The sequence below is a fragment of the Pseudochaenichthys georgianus genome, chromosome 21 (assembly GCF_902827115.2).
Source record: "Pseudochaenichthys georgianus chromosome 21, fPseGeo1.2, whole genome shotgun sequence".
Classification (NCBI taxonomy): domain Eukaryota; kingdom Metazoa; phylum Chordata; class Actinopteri; order Perciformes; family Channichthyidae; genus Pseudochaenichthys; species Pseudochaenichthys georgianus.
Window position 1 is genome coordinate 17,884,848 of NC_047523.1, and position 21,590 is coordinate 17,906,437.

General features: G+C 42.9%; 1 protein-coding gene and 1 long non-coding RNA gene across 2 annotated transcripts; one reads left to right on the forward strand and one right to left on the reverse strand.

The window, feature by feature from the left end:
* Positions 1–1,268: 1,268 nt before the first annotated feature.
* LOC139435954 (uncharacterized) lies at positions 1,269–3,018 on the reverse strand. The gene is made up of 3 exons (XR_011645160.1): positions 2,883–3,018; positions 2,265–2,371; positions 1,269–1,875 (listed from the first exon to the last, which is right to left on the reverse strand). It is a non-coding gene; the product is annotated as an uncharacterized lncRNA (long non-coding RNA).
* A 9,588-nt stretch (positions 3,019–12,606) lies between these two features.
* Positions 12,607–20,238, forward strand: LOC117466880 (pyridoxal kinase-like). Its single transcript, XM_034110369.2, has 11 exons — positions 12,607–12,891; positions 14,014–14,068; positions 15,502–15,606; positions 15,860–15,943; positions 16,805–16,839; positions 16,987–17,072; positions 17,294–17,339; positions 17,425–17,536; positions 17,954–18,090; positions 18,186–18,252; positions 18,682–20,238. Exons 1-11 carry the CDS (start codon positions 12,811–12,813, stop codon positions 18,816–18,818), a joined length of 945 nt encoding a protein of 314 aa, XP_033966260.1. The 5' UTR covers positions 12,607–12,810; the 3' UTR covers positions 18,819–20,238.
* Positions 20,239–21,590: the final 1,352 nt, after the last annotated feature.

Below are 21,590 nucleotides of genomic sequence, written 5' to 3' on the forward strand. Positions count from 1 at the left end.
CATCTGCCAGCACCCAGCCAGAGGCAGTAGGGCCTGGCTCATTTCGTGGCATCTGCAGGCAGTGGCAAGTCCTTCCGGCATATGCCACAGGTGCCACAACTTGCCGAGGCATCTGCCGCTGCTCAACGGGAGTTGCCACAAGATGCCAGAGTAAGAGAACGTTTACGGTAGCTGCCACTCGCCTTCCGTGGCAAATGCAGCTATTTAAACCCGTATTTATCGTGTAAAATGTCGCTGTTTTGGCATGACTTTATCGAACTGATCTGTACACAGGACTGATGATCTGTACACAGGGTTGGGTTGTAACGGAATACATGTAACGGCGTTACGTAATCAGAATACAAATACCAAGTAGCCTAACTGTATTCAGCTCGCGTTACATTTGAAAAACAACTAATCCGAATACAGTTGCTTTCGTAAACCTGAATTGAATACATTTTGGAATACTTATTGGAATTATTGGGGGAAAAGTTTCCTCACAAAATGTATCCTAATATTCATTACCGGCAGAACTGTGTGCACAGCGCAGCAGCATGTCTGTGAGGCCCCGCCCCCGCACGCAGATGAGAGAGAGATCTCTTTTTAAATATTGAAAGTTAGAAACGGAGATGGTTCGATAAAACATGCAAGATAACGTTTATGTAGCATTTCTTTATTGTCGAAATGATGACATTTCATAACTGGATCAAATCAAAGTGAATGGCCTGCTGCTGCTGAAGGCATGGAGCAAATATAAGTCCTTTGCCTAATGGAAATATATCAAGGACCTCCTTCATACTAACCTTAGCATCTCACTAGCAGTGGCAACTGCAATCAGTTACAGCTGCCCTAAGTCTGTAGCCAAGTCTAATAACACCAGTGTACAAGTTGCTGTGTCCATACAGATATTTATTTGTTAATTATTTGTCTTTACTAGTCATATACCTGGTTTATCGTAGCAAGCAGTGGAAACTCCCCTCAAGAAGCGACAATTGCCAAGGGCGTTGCAACCATCACTCGCCAATATTTCATCATAAATATAGCACGTTTGTTTATTTTAGCAAACCATGCTTCAAGTAAAATTGAATAGAAATGATGAAAATCTTTTTGAAAAATAGAGATCGCACATCAGTCCTGTGTACAGATCAGTTCGATAAAGTCATGCCTAAACAGCGACATTTTACACGATAAATACGGGTTTAAATAGCTGCATTTTCCACGGAAGGTGAGTGGCAGCTACAGTAAACCTTCTCTTACTCTGGCATCTTGTGGCAACTCCCGTTGAGCAGCGGCAGATGCCTCGGCAAGTTGTGGCATCTGTGGCATATGCCGGAAGGACTTGCCACAGCTACCACAGAGTAGCGGCCTCTGTGGCATATGCCGGAAGGACTTGCCACTGCCTGCAGATGCCACGAAATGCGCTTGCTGTCTCTCGCCAGAGGAGCGCAAACAACAAAAACAAGCAAGGTGTCCCGTCATGTACCTGGAAGTTTGGGTTGGCAAAATGGAGTAAGAGAGGGACTTGAAAAACCTTGGTGGCTCTCTACTCATGTTGTTACAGTTGTCTTGGTTACAGCTCTCAAGTTTTATTTTTTTGCCATTTCCACATCTTTAGAAAATATGAAATAAAAAATTGAAGTGAAATCAACCTCTTCTCTGGAGAACAAACTTTGATTTCTCTGTCTTGTGAGTTTGCAGTCTTGCTCCTCCACCTGTAACATCACTGTCCCTCCACCTGCCATACAGTAGGTTACTAACAAGATTACTTATATAATACAGTGATATAATACATGTTTAGTATGCTTACTTATATAAAACAGTAGTATTAAACTTACCTTGTGTTTTCACTCTCACTTAAGTCCCTCTCCCTTTGCCATCAATCCAAAATCAGCTGAGCTGCAACATTATACAGACAGGTAATAATCAACATAATCACAAGGACACAAATATGGCTCTGCTAAAAACACTCACTCTTACACGCACCAAAGTTATATTTATCTAATATTTAACTCCCTCCATCCCCGCATACAATCCCGTTTAGAAGCCCCTCTTCTCTAATTCAACAACGTTGAACGAAATGACATTAAGAGAACGGAATTTACAATTAAAAGGCTGTTCAACGTGTTGCTAACTTGCTTCGGTTTGCTAGCTTAATCTATTATCTGTAAACGTTCCCTAAATCTACTAATGTAGGGATAATCCACTGACATCCTTTAATACACATGTTAATTTGAATCAGATGTACTGATAATATCCGCAATATAAATCTTTAAACTTCTTCTTACCTTTAAAAGTCCGTCACGAACGGTCTATTGTGCTGCAACTCCACAGCTCTGCTAGCCTTGGTGCTAACTTCCGGGGAACGATTGAGAGGCTCCACGATCCGCCATTGCTGTAAAAAAGTGGTCCATTGGAGTGAACGGAGATGTCGTAACTCTCAGTCTATATGGCGCTGGGCAGGGGTAAAGTGCTATTTTTTACGTGTGGGGAGCGGACCTCACCTCCTCTAGGGGGGTCTGGGGGGCATGCTCCCCCGGGAAGATTTTTTTTAAATATTGAAGTTAAAAGCATCAATCTGGTGCACTTTGAGAGCAACATGAAGAAATCTATGGATGCATCTCTCAACACCCAGATGAAACACAACTGTAAGCAGATGTTCTTTTTCTTTATGAATATTTTACAAATCACTCCCCTTTCAAACTGTATTCTTGTTTTACTGCCATATAGTATTTCATAACTGTTTTTCCTTTATTCTCTTATTTTTTTTATAACGATAATGATCATATGAAGGTGTGCCGCGGAAATAATCTTTTGAATAATTTGTGACCAAACCGTTTGAGACCCACTGAGATAACTTAGACTAAAGGTAACTATCTAAACACTCAGAGAGTCCTTTAGCTCACCTGAGCCTCTCAGTCTGAGAGGAGAGGACTCTCCTCCAGCTTGTTGTGGAACCAACAGCTCCGTATGTCCGTTAGTGCAGCTAGCTAACCAGATGCTAACAACACGGTCCCTGCTGCTGGCACCGGTCCCTCTCTCTCTCCCCCTCTCTCACACACACTAAATGCGCTATTTCCACACACACGCGTGCACGCGCGCACGCACACACACACACACCCGAACTTGAATGACACAAGCACACTTTTATTTCCATGCAACTCTCTGATTGGTCTGGTGTCTTGCCTCTGTTGCATTCACTGAACACGGGAAATTACAGATCTATCGTCCTCTCTAGTGTCTTGATGAGGTTCACGATGGGTTCACGTAAAGCACGGTTAATGTATTATATTATGGAGGTAGAATTATCCAGGGCTACAGAAACAACATTCGGGGCAGGCCAAAATATTATTTTAACAACAATGTGGAATTTATTGGCTACATATTACACAGATTATGCACAGCGGGAGCAGCAATAACCGTCAAATAATAATTCAGACAGGGGAGCTCCGCACCCCCTGTCTGCCGCTAGGGGGTGCTGAGCGCTGCAGCACCTTCCCGCGCCTATGATTGCACCCTCAGTTGAGTCGTTATCATAGGTTACGACACTCCCATAGACCTCCGTTGTAAAAAATGGCGGCGCCTACTTCCGGGATATGGACATCGAAATAGTTCCAAATATTGTCATTTGGGCGTTGGACCTCATTCACTTACATTACGGCGCGTCGATTAGTTCCAGAGGTAAGTTGCTGAAATATCGAACTCTTTTGAATTGTCAACTGTCTATATTGTGTCAGAGGCCCTTTATGATGCTTATACTGGTCTTCATTTGTATATGCACAGCGTAATTATCTATATTTTATCTTGGTTGTTACAATCAATTTAGTTAGCTAGCGCGACTTCGTCAGCTTTGAAGGTAAGATTTCAGTAATGAATCGCTAGCAGCTTATATATTAATGATGCTGGGTAACTAACAAGCAGGATTTAGATTGATTATGTGTTTTTATTGTTATTTTGGTTTTTATCTGCTGAACCTGAACGTGTCAGCCATCCTTAGTCGGCTTTTTCTGTATGATATGACTTAACTGCTAGCACTAGTAGAAATGCGGTGGCGTTTGTGATAAATATTTCATTGAATATTGGGATATACTAACATTTCATTATGTGACATGTTGACTGTACTTAGTTTTTTTTTGTACTGTTCCGTGTTAACTCATCTGTACTGTACAACTAGCCTAGCGCTAATTTGTAATGCTTGATGGCATGCTAGGATAGATTCCTTTGTATTGTAATATACACACTAATAATTCCTTACATTTATTATAGCGCATTATCAATGACTCAAAGCGCTTTTACATATACACACATTGCACATCATACATGCAATGGTCAGATACTGTGGACAATACCCACAGGAGCAAGTTCAGGTGAAGGGTCTTGCCCAAGGACCCACCGGCTTTACAGACGCAGCAGCGGCGGGTTTCACCCCTTGATCTGATGATCATTGCACAGCGCACTGCGCCACACCGTCCATCTTCACGCCTCGAGGTCATCGAGGCGCTTTTACAAGTATACATTGGTATTATACATGTACTGTGGACAATACCCACAGGAGCAAATCCGGGTGAAGTTTAATGATTGTTCTTCAAAGGTATTATTCAGTCTTAAAAAAATAATAGCGTACTGAATAGGCTACTCTACAGCAGTGAATGAAGGATGAGCCTAAAACATGCTCATGCATCCAAAATATTTATTTTGAACAAAATAAACACTTAAAAAAAAAAATTAGCACTTTTCTTTATTCAGCCTCATATGTCAGCTATTGGCTGTTGCTGCTGTTGCTGCTGCTGCTGGCGGAGGCTGCTGCTGCTGAAGGAGGGTGCTGCTGCTGGAGGAGGGTGCTGCTGCTGAAGGAGGCTGGTGCTGGCAACGGCTGCAGGTGATGACTGCTGAAAGAAGAAGAGGCTGGAGGCTGCTGACGGTGGACCGGGAATGGAGATGCCAAGTACATAGATGGCAACGAGTAAGGTGTTTGGTAGTGGCCTAGATGTTATGACCTTCGGTGTAGAGGTCTGTTGGGTCTTCTTTGCCTTCTTACTCTGACTCTTGCTGCCAATATACCCTTTATGTTTATCCTTCCTCTCAGCCCTGATGCACTTTGATGCAATCCTTAACCTCAGCCTGATGTATGTTGAGAGGATTTTTTTCTTCAGGTCATGGCATGAGGGAAGGTTGCTCCAGCAAAATGGCTTCTTGTTCCAGCTGTGACACTGCATTTGAGGACTCCATGAGGGAATCGCTCGTCCTCACACGGAACAGCTGCTCCACGTTCTGAACAAGGGTTAAAACCTCATCAGATGGACGGTAATCTGGCTCTAATTTGGTCTGTGTTGAAGATTTTTTAAATTTTAGATTAATCAAATTGTGTTTTTTTTTTAATGCCGAATTAATCCTTTTCCGGTTTACCAGAGCCCTCTCTGCTCTCTTTCTTAGTAATCTCTTCCTTCTCAGTTGCCTCATTAGATCCTCCACGTGAGCCCGGTCACAACTGGCCCTTGGCAGTCTGGTCCCTGGAGCACCTGACCCTGGCAAACTGGCCTCTTCATAGCTGACCCCTGACTGACTGGCTCCTGGCACACTGATCTCTGGTAAGGTGGCCTCTTGATTGTCGGCCCCTGACATACTGGCCCCTGGCAGTCTGCTGACATCTGTCTCACTCTCTCTGTCTGTTATGTCCCTTTCATTCCCTTGGAACTCCACCTCAATATCTCCCTGAATCTCTGTAACAATAACAAGGCAATCTTGCTGTTATATGTGTATGCTGCCTTTACATGTGCACCTATTGTCAATTAAGGGTACACTACACTCCTATAGTGACATTCATCTAAATTCGTCTATTGGCAATGTTACAGTATGAAGAAATCTGTAGATTATTTACATGTGGTATATGAGTCTTCAGAGAATCCCTGAACCCTGGTAGTTTAGAAGCTGTATAATCTGAAGGTTGCATTAGGAGTGTAGTCTATCCTTGAATTATATAACATGGGAAACATTGTTAGCTTCATATATCATACCAATGTTTGATGTGCCATAATAGGTATGGTCATCATTCCTGACATTAACAGCTGGAGGCATACTCCTTGACTGTTGTTGTCTGTTGACCATTGCCATCCATCTCTTCCTTCGCTCTACGTCCTTAGGGGAGCCATACATCCGGAACCCCTTCTCGGATTGATTAGAGCATCCAAATGCTGCACATCCAACCATGGTATGACAACTGATCTATTAAAATGCAATATAAACGAAAGTGCCATAATATTTGTTGTGCAAACATTTTAACATGAATATTGCTATGTCCTCTGTTCAGTCTGCTCCCAACTATATTCTCTCCCCTTATTCACCACTGTTCCTATTCTTGCTCTGCTTTTTAGGGCCCAGGAAGCAGATGAAGAGGATGTCCCTTTCACAAAGGAACCTTTTTGTTTTTTTCAAAATGGTTAGGCTCCTGGATGCCCTAGAGTTCTGTATTGCTTTTTTGTACATAGTATTGCTTTTTTGTAAATAGTTGCTTACCCTAACCCTTTTTTGTAAATAGTATTGCTTTTTTATAAATAGTTGCTTTTTTGTAAATAGTTGTTTGTAAATATTTGTAAAATGCCCCCCCCCCCATCTTTTTCTGTTGAACCCTAACCCTCTTTGTTCTCCTTCTCATTCATTTTACTTTGTTTTGTTCTAACACACATCACTTTTTCCATAAACTGTTCTTAATACTTGTTCACACATTTGTTCGTCCCTTTTACTTTGTTCTTACTGTTGTTCTTTTTCAAACACATATATCAATTGTTCATCCACTGTTGTGGTAAAATGATATTCATAGTCTTAACATGATCATGCTACCCATGCTAACATGAACACAAGCATTTCCCTCCAAAAATGTAAAACGTATCTAAGTAAGTAATATGCTACCAAGCTTTCCGTTGTCACCCTGCCTCTCCAAATGCAAAACTGTCAATAAAAAGTATGCAATAATGAAATTACAGCTGAAAAAGTACTTTGGTGTGTGTGTTTTTTTAATATATATTTACCATTCAATAACGCAATCGCTGCTGTCCAGGGCCGCCCCTGGCCAACTTGGGGCCCCAAGCGACATTGTGAGATGAGATTTTATTATAATATAGTTGTAATATAGTCAAGACAAAACATGCTTATGACATGCTCAAAAACTGATATTTCTTAAATCTGTATTCTAGTTCCCTCTGTCAGCAATATATCAACAACTACACACACATTTCTATCAGTATTTCTCTGTGTTGTGGTTGACATGATGATGACTCTTAGGAGTTAAGGGGAGAGGCTGAGCATCACCATGAAATGTGCAAATTGACATACAAATTAATAAAAGGGGAAAAAATGCTGACGAAATTAACACTACTGCCCGCACAGCAGCTGATATATCTCCGCTAGCCAGTACATAGCTGGCCAGTGTGGAGCTATCAGAATAAGTGTGTGGCGTTGCTCTCTCACTCTGGGCAGAGTTGGAGGAATCAGAGCCAGGCGTGGAAACACGTACAGAAGGCCCGGGGGCCAATCGAGTGCATCCACGCCTAACGGTGCATTCAGATCACGCATCGAAAAGAACAGCTGACACTGAGCGTTGTCTTTCGATGCGAACAGATCCACCGCGGCTCTGCCGTAACGCACCCACAGCTGGCTCACAATCCTTGGATGTAGAGTCCAGTCTGCATAAAGTGGTGCACCTCTGGACAGTAGCTCTGCCCCGAGGTTCATCACTCCTGGTACGTGCGTCACTCTCAGAGAGAGGAGACGTCTACCGCTCCACAGGATAAGTTTGCGCGCCAGTGTGTGTAACTGGAGAGAAGCGCAAACCCCCTTGGCGGTTAATATACGATATTGTGGTCGTATTGTCTGTCCTCACGAGGACGTGATGTCCCCTGAGGAAAGGCAGAAAGCGTCTTAGGGTGAGAAACACCGCTAAAAGCTCCAGGTAATTTATGTGCGCCCGCTGGAGGTCTCTGCTCCAGAGACCCCTCACCGGGCGACCATCATAAATACCTCCCCAACCTGTCAGACATGCGTCCGTGGTGACCACTTTCCGTGAAAGGACAGCACCCATAGGCACGCCCCGTCCTAGAAAAGTCGGGTGCAGCCAGTGGCGCAGTGCCATTATGCATTTCACAGTAACCATCACTCTCTTTTAGGGTTTAGTTTTAGGGCGGCCACCCAGCGCTGAAACTCCCTCATGTGTAAGCGTCCCAGTCGTACGACCAGGATGGTTGACGCCATGAGCCCCAGCAATCGCAGGCATGATCTGAAGAGAACATGTTTGCTCAGCTGGAAAAGAGCAAGACAAGCTCTGAAAGCTTTCACTCTTTCAAGCGAGCTGAAAAGGGCACCGAGTTCAGGCATAAACCCAGGAAGAGTATAGTCTGCACGGGGCACAACATGCTCTTCTCTGTATTTATTATGAAACCCAGGTTGAGCAGGTGCTTTACGAGGACATTTGTCTGCGTAACAGCCTCCTGCTCCGACTGTGCGAGAAGCAGCCAGTCGTCCAGGTAGGTCGCCAGGCGAATACCCTGTTGTCTCAACGGGGCTATCGCGGCTTCCGTACATCGTACAAACACCCTTGGACTGAGAGACAGACCAAAGGGGAGTACTCTGTATTCATAACAGATCCCCTGAAATGCGAATCTCAGATATTTCCTGTGTGGGTAATATACTGGGATGTGAAAATACGCATCTGTCAGGTCGACTGATGTAAACCAGTCATGTTGTCGCACGAGGCGCAGCAGAGATGTGTGAGTGAGCATTCTGAACTTATATCTTTTTAGATATTTGTTCAGAGCCCTCAAATCAAGTATTGGCCGAATTCCGTTCCCTCTCCGTTTGGGAACGAGGAAGTACTTGGAATAGAAGCCGCCCTGACTCTGCTCGGCTGGTACAATAGATATAGCCCTCTTTTCTAGGAGTGAGAGAATCTCTTTCTCCAGAATGAGGGCTGACTCTCCCCGGGCCTGCGAATGCAGAATGCCCGAGAAGCGAGGAGGGGTGACAGCGAATTGGAGTCTGTAGCCCCGTGTTACTGTCTTGAAAACCCAAGCAGATGATGTGAGCATTTTCCACTGCATGCTCCTTAGAGCCAGTGGAGATGTCACATCTCCTCCTCTCTGAGTCTCTATTTGTTGTGTTATGGGGCCCTCTAGTGTCTGAACACAGTGGTGCCCCTTTTCGACAATACCCACCGACACTGCGCATGCGCGTGACGGTGGTGCCTTCACAACCCCAGTCGGCAATGCGCATGCGCGTGACGGTGGTGCCTTCACAGACCCGCCAGTAATCCGCCTTTTGAGAGATGCCGTAGCTGCTCTCAGAAGGGGAACAATTGACGGGCTGTTTATTGGTTTTATTGATTTTCTTTTCATTTTTTTGAGCTGCGCCCTCGGCCTGAAGCCTGGATGTGTCAGCGGCAAATGTTTTATAACAAAAGAATCAACCAATGTGTGACATGTGTTTGTGCGGACTTGAGGATGGTGTTGAGTAATCTCTTGAGGCGGCGGGAACACATTCAGAGCTGGGGAATGAACTTCCAGCTCTGTCACAGAGGGGAGAAGGAGGGGCTGTCATGCCGCTCGCTTCTTCTTCCTCGACTGCTGGCCGAAATTCTGGGTTGTCTGTGCCTGAGCTGCAGCCGGAACCGGAGATTTTCTAGGCCAGCTTGCCCTTGTCTCCAGCCTGGGCTTCGGTGCTTTAAACCGAGCAGAGTTCGAGGCAGCTTGGGCGAAGGACTGCTGCTGCGAAGGCAGCGGCTGGACCCTTCGAGGGAGGCAGAGGTGGAGTGCCTCGTCCTGTTTCTTCTTCGTCTCACACCTCCTTTGCATGGAGGCGAGAGCGGAGCCGAAAATTCCCTCGGGAACGATGGGCATATCCAGCACATCCTCCTTTTCCCGGTCTGGGAGGTTGGTGAGGTTGAGCCATCTCGCTCTTTCCTGCACCAACATAATCCATTACCTTGCCCGTGGCCTGGACGGCGCAGCGTTGGACACGGAGACAAATGTCCGTGACCGCTGCCATCTCGTCCAGAGTGGCTGCCCCTGGGTTACCCGACAGGTCCTCGCAGAGCTCGGCTTGGTAAGCGGTTAGCAGCGAGGACACGTTCAGGGCCCTGGCGGACAACGCTGCAGCTTTGTAGGACCTTTCAGTCATTGTCGACTGAAAACGGTCTGACTTTGCTGGCAGCGTGGGGTTCCTGCTCGGTGACGGGCCCACCTTCGGTAGGAGGTGGGCCGCTACCAGCGGTTCCATGGGCGGTATGTGGAGCAGGCCGAGCTTCTCCATTCCGTCACAGTCTAGGGAGGAGGCACCCTGGATTGGGACCTTGTTGCTGAAGGGCCGGTCTCTCCACGAGACCGACACCTCATCCAACATCTCCGGGAAGACCGGAAGGAGTTGCCTCTTTTTCCCCGCTGCTTGGGGAATATGTTTTCCCTCGTAGCGGGACCTGGAGGTCTCCTTGGCCATTTCAGGCCACGGGACGTTGAGTCTGGCCGCAGCGCGTTTACACACGGCCTGCAGGTCCATGCTCAGACCAGGCGAAGCTGGTGTGCTATCGCCCGGGAGAGCAGCCCTCGCTCCAGGCTTTGCAGCCTGAGCCGATGACATGAAGGTGTCCTCTTCCTGTTCATCCGACTCGTACAGGAGGAACGCCAAGGCGTCCTCTTTTTCGTCCTCCTCGTAGTCCAGCTCGAGGACATCCTCCGCGGGTGAGACCATGGTGAGAACAGTCGGGAGCCCCAGCTTGGTAAAGCGCGGGGACCCGTTCCCGCGTGTCTTGCCGTCACCGGGTCCCGGCCTGCCAGGGCGCGGGATTCCGGTTCTGTAGCCATCACAGATAATGAGCTCCAGACCGACACGGAGAGGGGTTCACTCTCTGTGGCAGACGCCCCCGTGTCTTGACTGCCGGCCGGCGGGTCAGTGGACATGGGGGGGTCCTGGTCCGACAGGCTAGCTTGTCGTGCTAACCGTCGGCAGAGGCTCTTTACGGTGAAGCGGACACAATGTCCGCACGAGCCGGGGTTGTCGATAGCGCCTCGGGCGTGTTCCAGCCCGAGGCAGGACGAACAGACCTGGTGTGTGTCTGTGCCCGAGATCTTCAACCCGCAGCCGCAGAGTCGAGCCACAGAGTCCCTGACTCCTCTGGTGTGAGGGAGAGGGGCGTCCATCTTGGTCGCCTCGTGGCGTGGAGAGGGCCCGCTCTCGACAGGTAGGATGGGAGAAAAAGATGTTACCACCTTGTCCTTAATCCGGAGAAAAGGACGGTGTGGGTCTTTTATTCCCGGAGAATACTGACTGGTGTGACAGTATGCTCTTTTAATCCTTTCTTCCTCCGTGGAGAAGAGAAAAGAAAAAACTTCCTCGCTACCGTGGTGTCAATAGAGAGGGAGCGAGCTAGCAACAGGTGTGCTGCTAGCTTAAAAAAATCAGACCTACCTTACTTTCTCGGGGAGAGAAGGGCGGGGTCGATTTTAATACTAACTGCGTTAGTACTACCGTCTTCCTGCGAAGCAGAAGGAGTAGCCGGCGAGCGCCCGTCGACCGAAATGGGTATTTGGGTTCAGTCTGTGGACCGTTAAGCTTGTCCGGCTACTGTAGAGATGTGCTCTGAAGCGAGAAGAGGTGTTGCGTCGTGGCGCAAGCTACTTATAGGGGTTGAATTCCCTGACGCTGACGTCAAGATCACCAGCCAATCAGGATTGGCGTAATGAGATTGATGCTTCTGTTTGCTCCGCGATGAGGCGCATCCCATAGTGAGACATCGAACGAGTGTTATGAATGAGAACTGTCTTTTCATCGACATCTCTTCACCTGCACTAGTGGCCGTTTCAAAGCCTTGATTGGTCAGATGTCGATTCATTGCAACTGTGTGGGGTTACAGACATGCTCCCCTTGTCACCTCTCACTCTCACTCTCGTGGGGAGTGCGCGGAGAACTGAGCAGAGAACTGCGCACAGCAGCTGAGGCCCTCTGGTCGGGGCCCCCTGCGCAAGGCGGGGCCCCATGCAGCCTGCGTGATTGGCCTGTAGGGAGGGGCGACCCTGCTGCTGTCTGTCTGTCCCATAGAAGAACATGAGAGCGCAGCGCAACTATACTACGGACGTGACAGCAACATAGCCTGCTTGTGCTACCACACTTTCCCTTCAAAATATCGTTAAATAACGAAACTTGTAAATAGTGCCAATCCATACAAAGTGTAACAACATCATGTAAATATGAAAGCAATCTTTAAAAAATAACAGCGTTGGTATTTTGACCATGTTTGTGCTGTTTTTGCCATAGAGAAGCATTGCTACGGAAGTGCGTTTGGAACGATCCCGGCATACATAAACCACGTGACCGGCTGGCGGCGACATCAAAGACTGTCGTAACTCTTAGCATCTGGTGTGATCGTAGACTGTGATGAGTTTATTTACTGCCATTTGTTCTACTTTGGTACGTTTTTTTAATATTAAGTATTTTCACACTGCATTATTTCTACTGTTATTTGAGTACAATATCTAAATACCTCTTTCATCACTTCTCTGAATATTGTTTAAATATAAAATTGCAAGTTACCGTGATTTTGGTAGGACGCTAGTGTCTCCCACATTCGTCAGGAGCCATTGAATGCAACCGTTTAGGTGTCTTTGTAGCTGCCTGAAGAAAAACTAAATGTCACGAGCAGCACCGTTGCTTCTGTCCTTCAATGCTGGAGTTATTGCTCACATGCTTAGTGTCCGCGTGTTAGAGCTTGTGCACATTTTTAATGCAGCTTTAGGATTCATCACGTCTGTTGTCTCTGTACGTTTTTTTTAAAACGCAGTCTGTGTTATTGCGGTAATGGAGTGTCGTGTGCTGTCCATTCAGAGTCATGTTGTCAGGGGATACGTTGGGAACAAGTCGGCAACATTCCCGTTGCAGGTAAGAAGATCTATCATCCTGTATCATGCGTCTCAGCCATAGACTGTATATATAAGGTCTCAGCCTGGCAACAAAACAGAGAAAACTGCCCTAAACATGGAAATTACATTATATAGGAAGTGCATTTCTTATAGAGCGTGACTTCCTGCTTTGGGGTTAAGAGTCTTGCACTCATTAAAAACATTATCCGAAAATGTCCTGCCCTTTCAAACTACATAGGCTAGGCCTTTTTTTTTTTAAATGTTTAGAGTTTACACAACTAGACTTAAAGAAACATTCCTGTTTAGTCAAATACTGAATGTCTATTAATTGAAAAAAAAACGGACGTCCTGTTATGTAATATCAATTCTTAAATTATAGTACAGAGCATTGTTGCCAGTTATCTGCTCTTTACAAAACATAGTGTGAAGCAAACAATACAGCCGTATGGCTACAAAGCATAGACTTTGTAAAGTGATAACTCCTCATAATAAGGAGGCGTGTGGTGCAGTCGGTTGAGCGTTGGTGTACGGATCAGGGGGTCACAGGTTAAATCCCACTGCAGTCAGCATGTCGTTGTGTCCCTGGGCAAGACACTTCACCCCAAATTGCTCCTGTGGGGATTGTCCACAGTATTGAGTATGTAACTCGCATTGGATAAAAGGGTCTAACAAGTGACATGTAATGTAATATAACGTTGAAGCTTGTCTTGAGATGTTTTTTGTGTATTTATTTTAATGTCCCATATGACAGTGTGGAGTTTTTAAATGTTTACAATTATGGTAGTAATATGTATGTACAAATAAATGGTATTTATACTCAACTTTCAGAAATAACTTTACATTGTAATTGGACATTTTGAAAAGCACATTGAAGTCCTGCATTTCAATATGATTTCCCACCCTCGAGAAGAATGTCTGAGACTCACAACACTTACACAATGAATAACCATTGTAAGCAATGTTAATTATCAAGTGTCCTCAAACATGCCAAGACAATGATGAACATTGGGATGCCAGAGAAACCAAGACAGTTCGTATTGAATGCCTCACTCAGTAATTCAGTATGGTGTTCCCACAGCACAGTGACATTCAGACTTCATTGTTGTCTGTTTTAACAGCTGTTTTATTTCTCTTTTCTCAGGTGCTGGGCTTTGAAGTAGACTCTATCAACTCTGTGCAGTTCTCCAATCACACAGGTTGGCTTTTAGATTTCCTAGTGTGGGAAAATAACTGATGCTGTTTCACTCAGTATGTGGATTCAGTTTTTATCTTTTAATTGAAATAGCAATAATAATCAATTATCTTTGAGGTTTTTTAATGTTATTACTGATGAATAACTAGAAAGGGGATGCTTTAATTTTTGAGTAAAAAACGATTAGGTTGTGATGCATGTGGTGTCATACTGTGTCTGACAGGATCTTCGTACAGACTTTGACCACAATTGTATTGAATTTGCATATTGTGCTCTACCAGCACTCAAACAAAGACAGGCAAAACAAGTTAATCACTGCCCAAAGCTCATGTACTTTGCCTGTTTGTATAACGTTGGATAAGCTTATGCATTCTTTAGTCCCACTCAGTGAAACATTATCTGTTTGGCTTTAGAGGAGGGGTCTCTGTCCATCTGTTTTAAGTAAATATGTATGTTCTTTTCTATCCTTTCCGTTAATGATTATTGTTTTTTACTTTCGATCTTTATCAATGGCTGGTTGTATTTTCGGAAGTTAAAATATAATAACCAACAGCGCTATCGTTATTCCACATACAACTAGTGCTTCATTATAGTCATTTTGTAAACAGAGGCATCAAAAATACGTATCCCTTAAGCAAAATATAATAAAAACGTAATGTCTTATAACTTGCTGTCAGAAACACCTGTAGAGAGGATAGGTTTATAATCTTGGCTTCAGGTGCCAAAGCATGTGAAGAATGTGCCTTCACCACAGGGGCAGGAGACATTTCCACCACGTTACATCAATAAACACCTCTGCTTTTAGTGAAAGTAGACCGTTTAGTTTTGAGTACATGAAGACAAATTATATTTCAAGTATACACTAGTATATGTAGACAACTTTAATATTCAGAAACGTTAACTCTTATCACTCAACACTTTGTCATCAAAGTACATGCCTCGACTTTACCTCCAGCTTCCTCTTAAGCTCTCACCGGAGGGGGGGCTCTCTCTCGCTGGCTGAGGGTCAGGTTTGGCCTCTGTGTAACAGTATAAAGAATAAACCAAAGTGTGTTTGCGTTCATTCTTTATCCAATCATTTGCAGTCAGCACAACTTTCGAGGGTTTATTCTAGGTCAGTGTTGAAAGAGGGACAAAGAAAGGGGGAAAGTGGCAGCCAGGATACAGGCATCCCATTCAGTCCGTGTGGAGGCCACGGGTTGGCCCTGGACACCACAGAAGAGAGGAACCTTAGAAGAGGGATTGGGGGGGTTGGAAGACGAAAGCAAGGAGGGGGGACACCGTTTGATGGCACAGCAGGGCTAATACAAAACGTTTTTTTTATTTAGTGTATAGGTCCCCACGGATCCTCACAAAGTCTTAAAAGTATTTTCCAAATGTCAATGTCTTTCAAATGTCACGTCATTTTAAACCTCCATTCTCCTTCTTGAATCCTAGGCTACGCCCATTGGAAAGGTCAAGTTCTGACAGCGGATGAGCTAAATGTGCTGTATGAGGGCATTAAGCTCAACAAGGTGAACCGCTATGACTACATCCTTACAGGTGAGGCTATGCTTTGGAAGCATAGCAACATGGTTCTTTAGCAACGACATGTGTTTGCCCTTTATTAGAAGAGGTATGTTTTCCCCTAAGTTATTGATATGTAAATAAGTGTTCCCAACTGACTCAATACATCTGACCATTAGTTTGCTATTGCTATTAAATTGGTTAGCATGAAAAATATTCAGTGTACTTAACAGTAGCAGCAAAGTATCACAGTCTAACAGTGGGTCTTCATCACACTTTCATCTCCAAGGTTACAGCAGAGACACGTCCTTCTTGATGACGGTTGTTGACATCATTCAGGAGCTGAAGAAGGCCAATCCCAGCCTGGTATATGGTGAGTAAACATTGTTACTTTGTTTACATTTCAAATTGAAATAATGTATATTGCTTTGCTGACTCGATCATTGAATGGACAGAAACAATTGTATTCATAGATCAATCGTCACAATAAAGCCTGCTATTTTAGCTTCTCTTTTGCTGCTTTCCTTTGTATTGATGATGAATAAATTGATAACATGACTTTCGGTTTGAACTTTTCACTCATTTCTGACGTTCTACTGACTAAACATAACATTTATTTATCAATAAAATAATTTTAAATTAGGCTTAATTCATTAGGAAAATTAGCGTCATTCTTAAAGGTGGGGTAGGTAAGTTTGAGAAACCGGCTCGAGATACACTTTTTGTTATATTCCATGGAATGCTCTTAACATCCCGATAGCAATGAATATCTTAAGTGCTTTGACAAAAAATCGATAAAAAAATGTCATCTATGGAACCCGTAATACTGTAAAAAGTATTGTCAGCCTTCCATCTCGTGCACGCACAAATATTATCTCGTGCCCTCATTGGGCGTGCCCTCATTGGGCGTGCCGTCATAGGGCGTGCATTGCAGCAGTACTTCAATGACTCGCCAGCAACAGGCGGCCACTTTCACCAGTCTGCTGACGTCATGTGCGCGTTCATGTGTGTTGGAGGAGGTGCTCTGTAAGGAAGTCTGAAGGAAGGGGCGGATTCTTTTCGGCTGTGTACTTTCAAATTGTAGTGCACTCGAGCCGGTTTCTGAAACTTACCTACCCCACTTTTAACATACAGCCTTTTTGTTCTTAGTGTAAAGAAGTTAAAGCCCTTACAGAGTGTAACCGTTGTCCTCAACGCAGGTACAAAGTTTAACCTAAAGTTGTATTTTTCACAGTTTGTGATCCTGTTATGGGAGACCAGGGGGCTATGGTAAGCATCTTACCATCATTTCCCATTTTCTTTGTCCAAACTATCCAGTTGATGAGAGTTACTTTACTCTGCACTCTTTTATTTTTATTTTCACCATAAGTTTGTCCATATTTGTAATTGTTTTATTTTTTTTGCTGTCTGTATCAGTACGTTCCAGAGTACCTGCTGCCTGTCTACAGGGACAATGTGGTGCCTTTGGCTGACATCCTCACCCCCAACCAGTTTGAAGCAGAGTGAGTGCACTTCCAGTCATCATAAACTAAATGTATAGTACGCAAACCCACATACTAGAAATTAATAGAAAAACCTCCATACACGAGCCGTGTACATGAATTAGGAAACAATACTAATAGCCTTATTAGCTGGCTTATAGGCAGAAATATGAAATTAGTCATTGGTCATTATCTGATGCAGGTAAATACTCATCTAAAACAACTGCCAATATTTTACACAGGCTATTAACCGGGAGAAAAATCACCACAGAAGAAGATGCTGTTGAGGTTAGTATCATTATATTTCTGACTATTTATTTAAGTTTTTTAAATCAATAATGGTTGAGGAAATGGGACCCCTCCTACTCTCTAGGTGATGGACTTGCTTCATAAAATGGGACCAGAGACTGTCGTCCTCACCAGCACAGACCTGCCCTCCAGATGTGGGGACCAGTTCCTGGTGGCCCTCGGGAGCCAAAAGATAGGTAAAATGACTTACCAACTGAGTTTTAGTGATTCCTGGTTCATATATATTGTGTTGGCACGTTGTGTTAGACCTTAGTCTTTCTTTTAGCTAAAAATGTATTATTTTAAAAATGATGAGATAGTGGTTTACTTCAACCTCTTGTGGCCGATATAAGCATTACAACAACAGTTGAAAGGAAAAACTAAATTTGTAAAATGATCCAAGGTAAAAATAAATAAAATTATTTGGTATTGAAATTATTTTCCACCTGTATAAATGTTATGTTATATATGTTTAAAAATGTTTGCCATTCAGGGCTTCCATAGTGTGTTTTCCCCCTGGCAGTTATGATATCAATATCCTGTGTGTCTCCAATTTCCCCCAGGGAACAAATAAAGTATTTCTGTTTCTAACTTCTGATTTTGGATCACTTTAGTGAAACCAGATGGGACCGTCACCAGTCACATAATCTGCATGGACATTCCCAAAGTGGATGCTGTATTTGTGGGGACAGGAGACCTGTTTGCTGCCTTGTTGCTGGCCTGGACTCACCACCACCCCAAAGACCTGAAGGTCAGTGGCACGTTAGACTTTTCAATCTATCTATGCTAATTATGTTGCTACATTCCTTAATAAACTGACACAAATGTTCCTTCTGTTATTCACAGGCTGCCTGTGAAAAGACTGTTTCGGTCATGCACCATGTCATAAAGAGGACCATAACCTATGCTAACGGTAGGATTTATGTGTGTTTTGACTTTATTTTTCTTTATGTTTAGTCATATACTGAACCTAAAGGACACTTATTTGCTCCCTTCTGCTGTTAGTACTATATTTACACAATCAATAGTAATATTTCAACCAGTAGTGTGCACTATGTAGACGCCACCAGCATTTTCTCAAAGAAAATGTGTTGTAGACACAGTTTATGAAATTACTTCACATCGTTTGCCATCTCAAAGATTTGCTTTTGATATTGTTGGGTTTCGAGTTAAAGTAAATATCATGTAGAAGGAGGCATACAAAGTTGTCATAATTGTTTGTTGCTCTTGTAACTGTATGTAAAGCATTCACTGAGAGAAGACTCTGTCTCTACGAGATTGAACAGTAAGCCAGTCAATAAAAACCTTGTGCTTTCTTTTCATCTGCTGTTCTCTATTCCAGAGATGGCTGGCCCTGGGAAAAGGCCCAGTCCGGCACAACTGGAGCTGAGGATGGTTCAGAGCAAAGCCGACATTGAGAATCCTGCCATTGTTGTGGAAGCTAAGGTTTTACAAAAGTATTCAAATTTAGCTGGTTAACAACCGGCTTCAAATCTGGGCCGTCCTTCAGACACATGTAGGAATTTCATATCAAAAACTGGTTTGTGTCTCTGCCCTACAGAATCTCTGAGGGAGTACAATATGTTTTCACAAGTGGGTTCAGCAGGATATGCTGTTCTGCTCACAAACACAGTAGAATCACTGCCATATACATCCGTCCTATGGCCTGTGTCAACATCATCTGCCATTCAAAACAAGTGACGACATTAGCCAATGATGTTTAGGTTTAAAGATAGTGTTAGTGTAATTGAATCATCACCAAAATGGTGAAAATGATCTATTCTTTTAAATTCTTTATCTATAAAATAACTCATCTGAATTAAGCTGTAAGATGCTTGACTATGCCTTTTACTTGTATGGATCAAAAGTAAGGACTAGTCACCTGTACTTATAGGGTGTTGCTCACAAGGCATTATAAGCACATACATAAACTATTTATGATATATTTAAAACATTACTGTTTAAGCCAGAAGCAGCACATGATGCAAAAGTAAACAGCTTCCGGTGAAAAGTAATAATTTCTCAATGATGTTGGATTCACAGAGAATTTAAGTGCACAGGGAGTTTTCTGAATGTTTATAATAAAACATGTATGAATCAATGCATGCAGTGTGCTTATAATGCCTTTGTGTGTTTTATTATGCACTTAAGCTAAGTGTTATCCACTTATACATGCAGATCTAATGCATTATAAGTGTTGAAATGTAAATTGTGAGTCCAACAACATTTCAAATCATCTTATGCAATCAATGTGTGGTCTATACAGTTTATTTACCAATTAGTTTTATTTCAAATGTAGTTTAACGATAATCATGAAAATAGTTGATTTCTAAAATAGTTATTTTACTGAATATTCTGAAAATGTTTTTCACCTCCTTTTTTAATTATGCATTGATGTCTTGAACTAGCAGATGTAATGCATGTTAGATCCATGTCTTAAGCATCTCAAATTGAGGTATTTGCACAGATAATCTTTAATATATTTACGAATGATCATCGTATTAATTTTTGACTGTTGTCATATCTCACTTAAAGAGTCGGTATGAAAGACCATGCTGTAAAAATTGCCTTAACAGGGTTTAGAATAACAACTATGGTTATGAATGTTTTTGTGTACCAATGTAATAGTGGATCCTCACACATAATATTAGAAAGCCAAGTGCCAAGCATTGAGTTGCTGCTCTGAAAGACAGTAATACAAGAAGAGAAATAATGAAGGATTCATATTTTACAGAAACTGTGTTTTGATTTGATTTAAATGGGCTTATCTTTTATAAATAGGTTGCAAGATGAGTCTTAATTATGTGATGTTAATTGTTTTTACTGAAACCTTTTCTTTTAGGTCTATCAATGTAACTGTGGGCAAAAAAGCAAAAATAAAGCCAAAGTGTTCACTTGAGGTTGGTCCATTTACTGTCAAGTAAAAAAGAAGTGATAAAAAAAAAACTAGACATGCTGTTTGTAAAATGCTTTAGACCGCAGAAGTACAAGTACAAAATTGTACTTCAGAAAAAACGAAAAAGGTTGATTCAAAAAGGCATTCTAGATAAAGCTTATTTGAGTGGATTTCATATTCATGTATTACAAATCTCACTAGATGCTTTTTTATATGGAAGAAATAAGGAAATGAAGCAAAAATGTAGAAGGAAGGAAAACAAGTCAGCTTCCAAGTGCTTATATACTACAGTGTGATTAAACCCAGGTGACGGCTCCATTTTGCCAGCACTAATCCACAGTATGAATAGCAAGGGATTAACCCAAATAACCAGACAGGCCAATATGTCTGCCTGATGGCAAACTGGATGCAGTAAGCAAGAATAACTTGGCTGAGAAACTGGTTGTGAAAGAGCAGGGAAGATTTATTATAGTGACTGGTTCACATTACATTAGAATCCAGCAAGATATGATGCCATATGTTACCAACAGACATGCCAGATTTGTCACACTAAAGGCCTCCCACTTGTCCCACTTCCAACTCGTGCTGCAGCTATGCAAACACACCAGCAGAGGGCTAAAGAGGTCTAAAGTTGACCCACCATGCACTCACACACAGGGAGGGAAATTACTTTAATTACATGTCACTGGCTGTGAAATGTTATGAGCCAAAGGTCAGCAAAAAGGGAATACCTTGTGCACCATTACACATGCATCAACATGACTCTTTTATTAATGAAGAATAACCCAATAAAGGCCCAATACATTTCCTTTTTTGTTTCCCATAACAACAAACTCTGCCATAGGTGACTGACATTAGGCTTGATCCAATGTACAGTGTTTGGGAGTCATTTAAGAAGTTTAACTACAACTTGCAGTAGCTTGCTGGTAGTTCAACAACATTAATATTTGCATAGGTATTCAAATCAAAAGTAAATACCTTTTTTTCGTGCCATTTTTGTGAAGTTTACTACTGAATCTACAAACCGTAAAAGAAAGGTTATTATTTGGTTATTTTATCTTACTTTTCCTTCTCTGCTGTAATTGAGCAACATTTTTACCAGGTGCATCCAAATATTCTTAAATAAAGGAATATGATTGTCAACAAGTTTTACACATTTTTACGGTTTAAAGTTTGTATTTCTACTTTGTAACCCTAGAGAAGCTCTGTACATTTAACTTATCATGAATTAGATCATTTTATGAAACTTGTTGTTGTATGTTGTCCGTTTTTTGTATACAGACGATTATTTGTGTCTTTCTGAGACAAAGGGATACTTACAAAATAATAATTACACATATTAATTCATTTCTAAA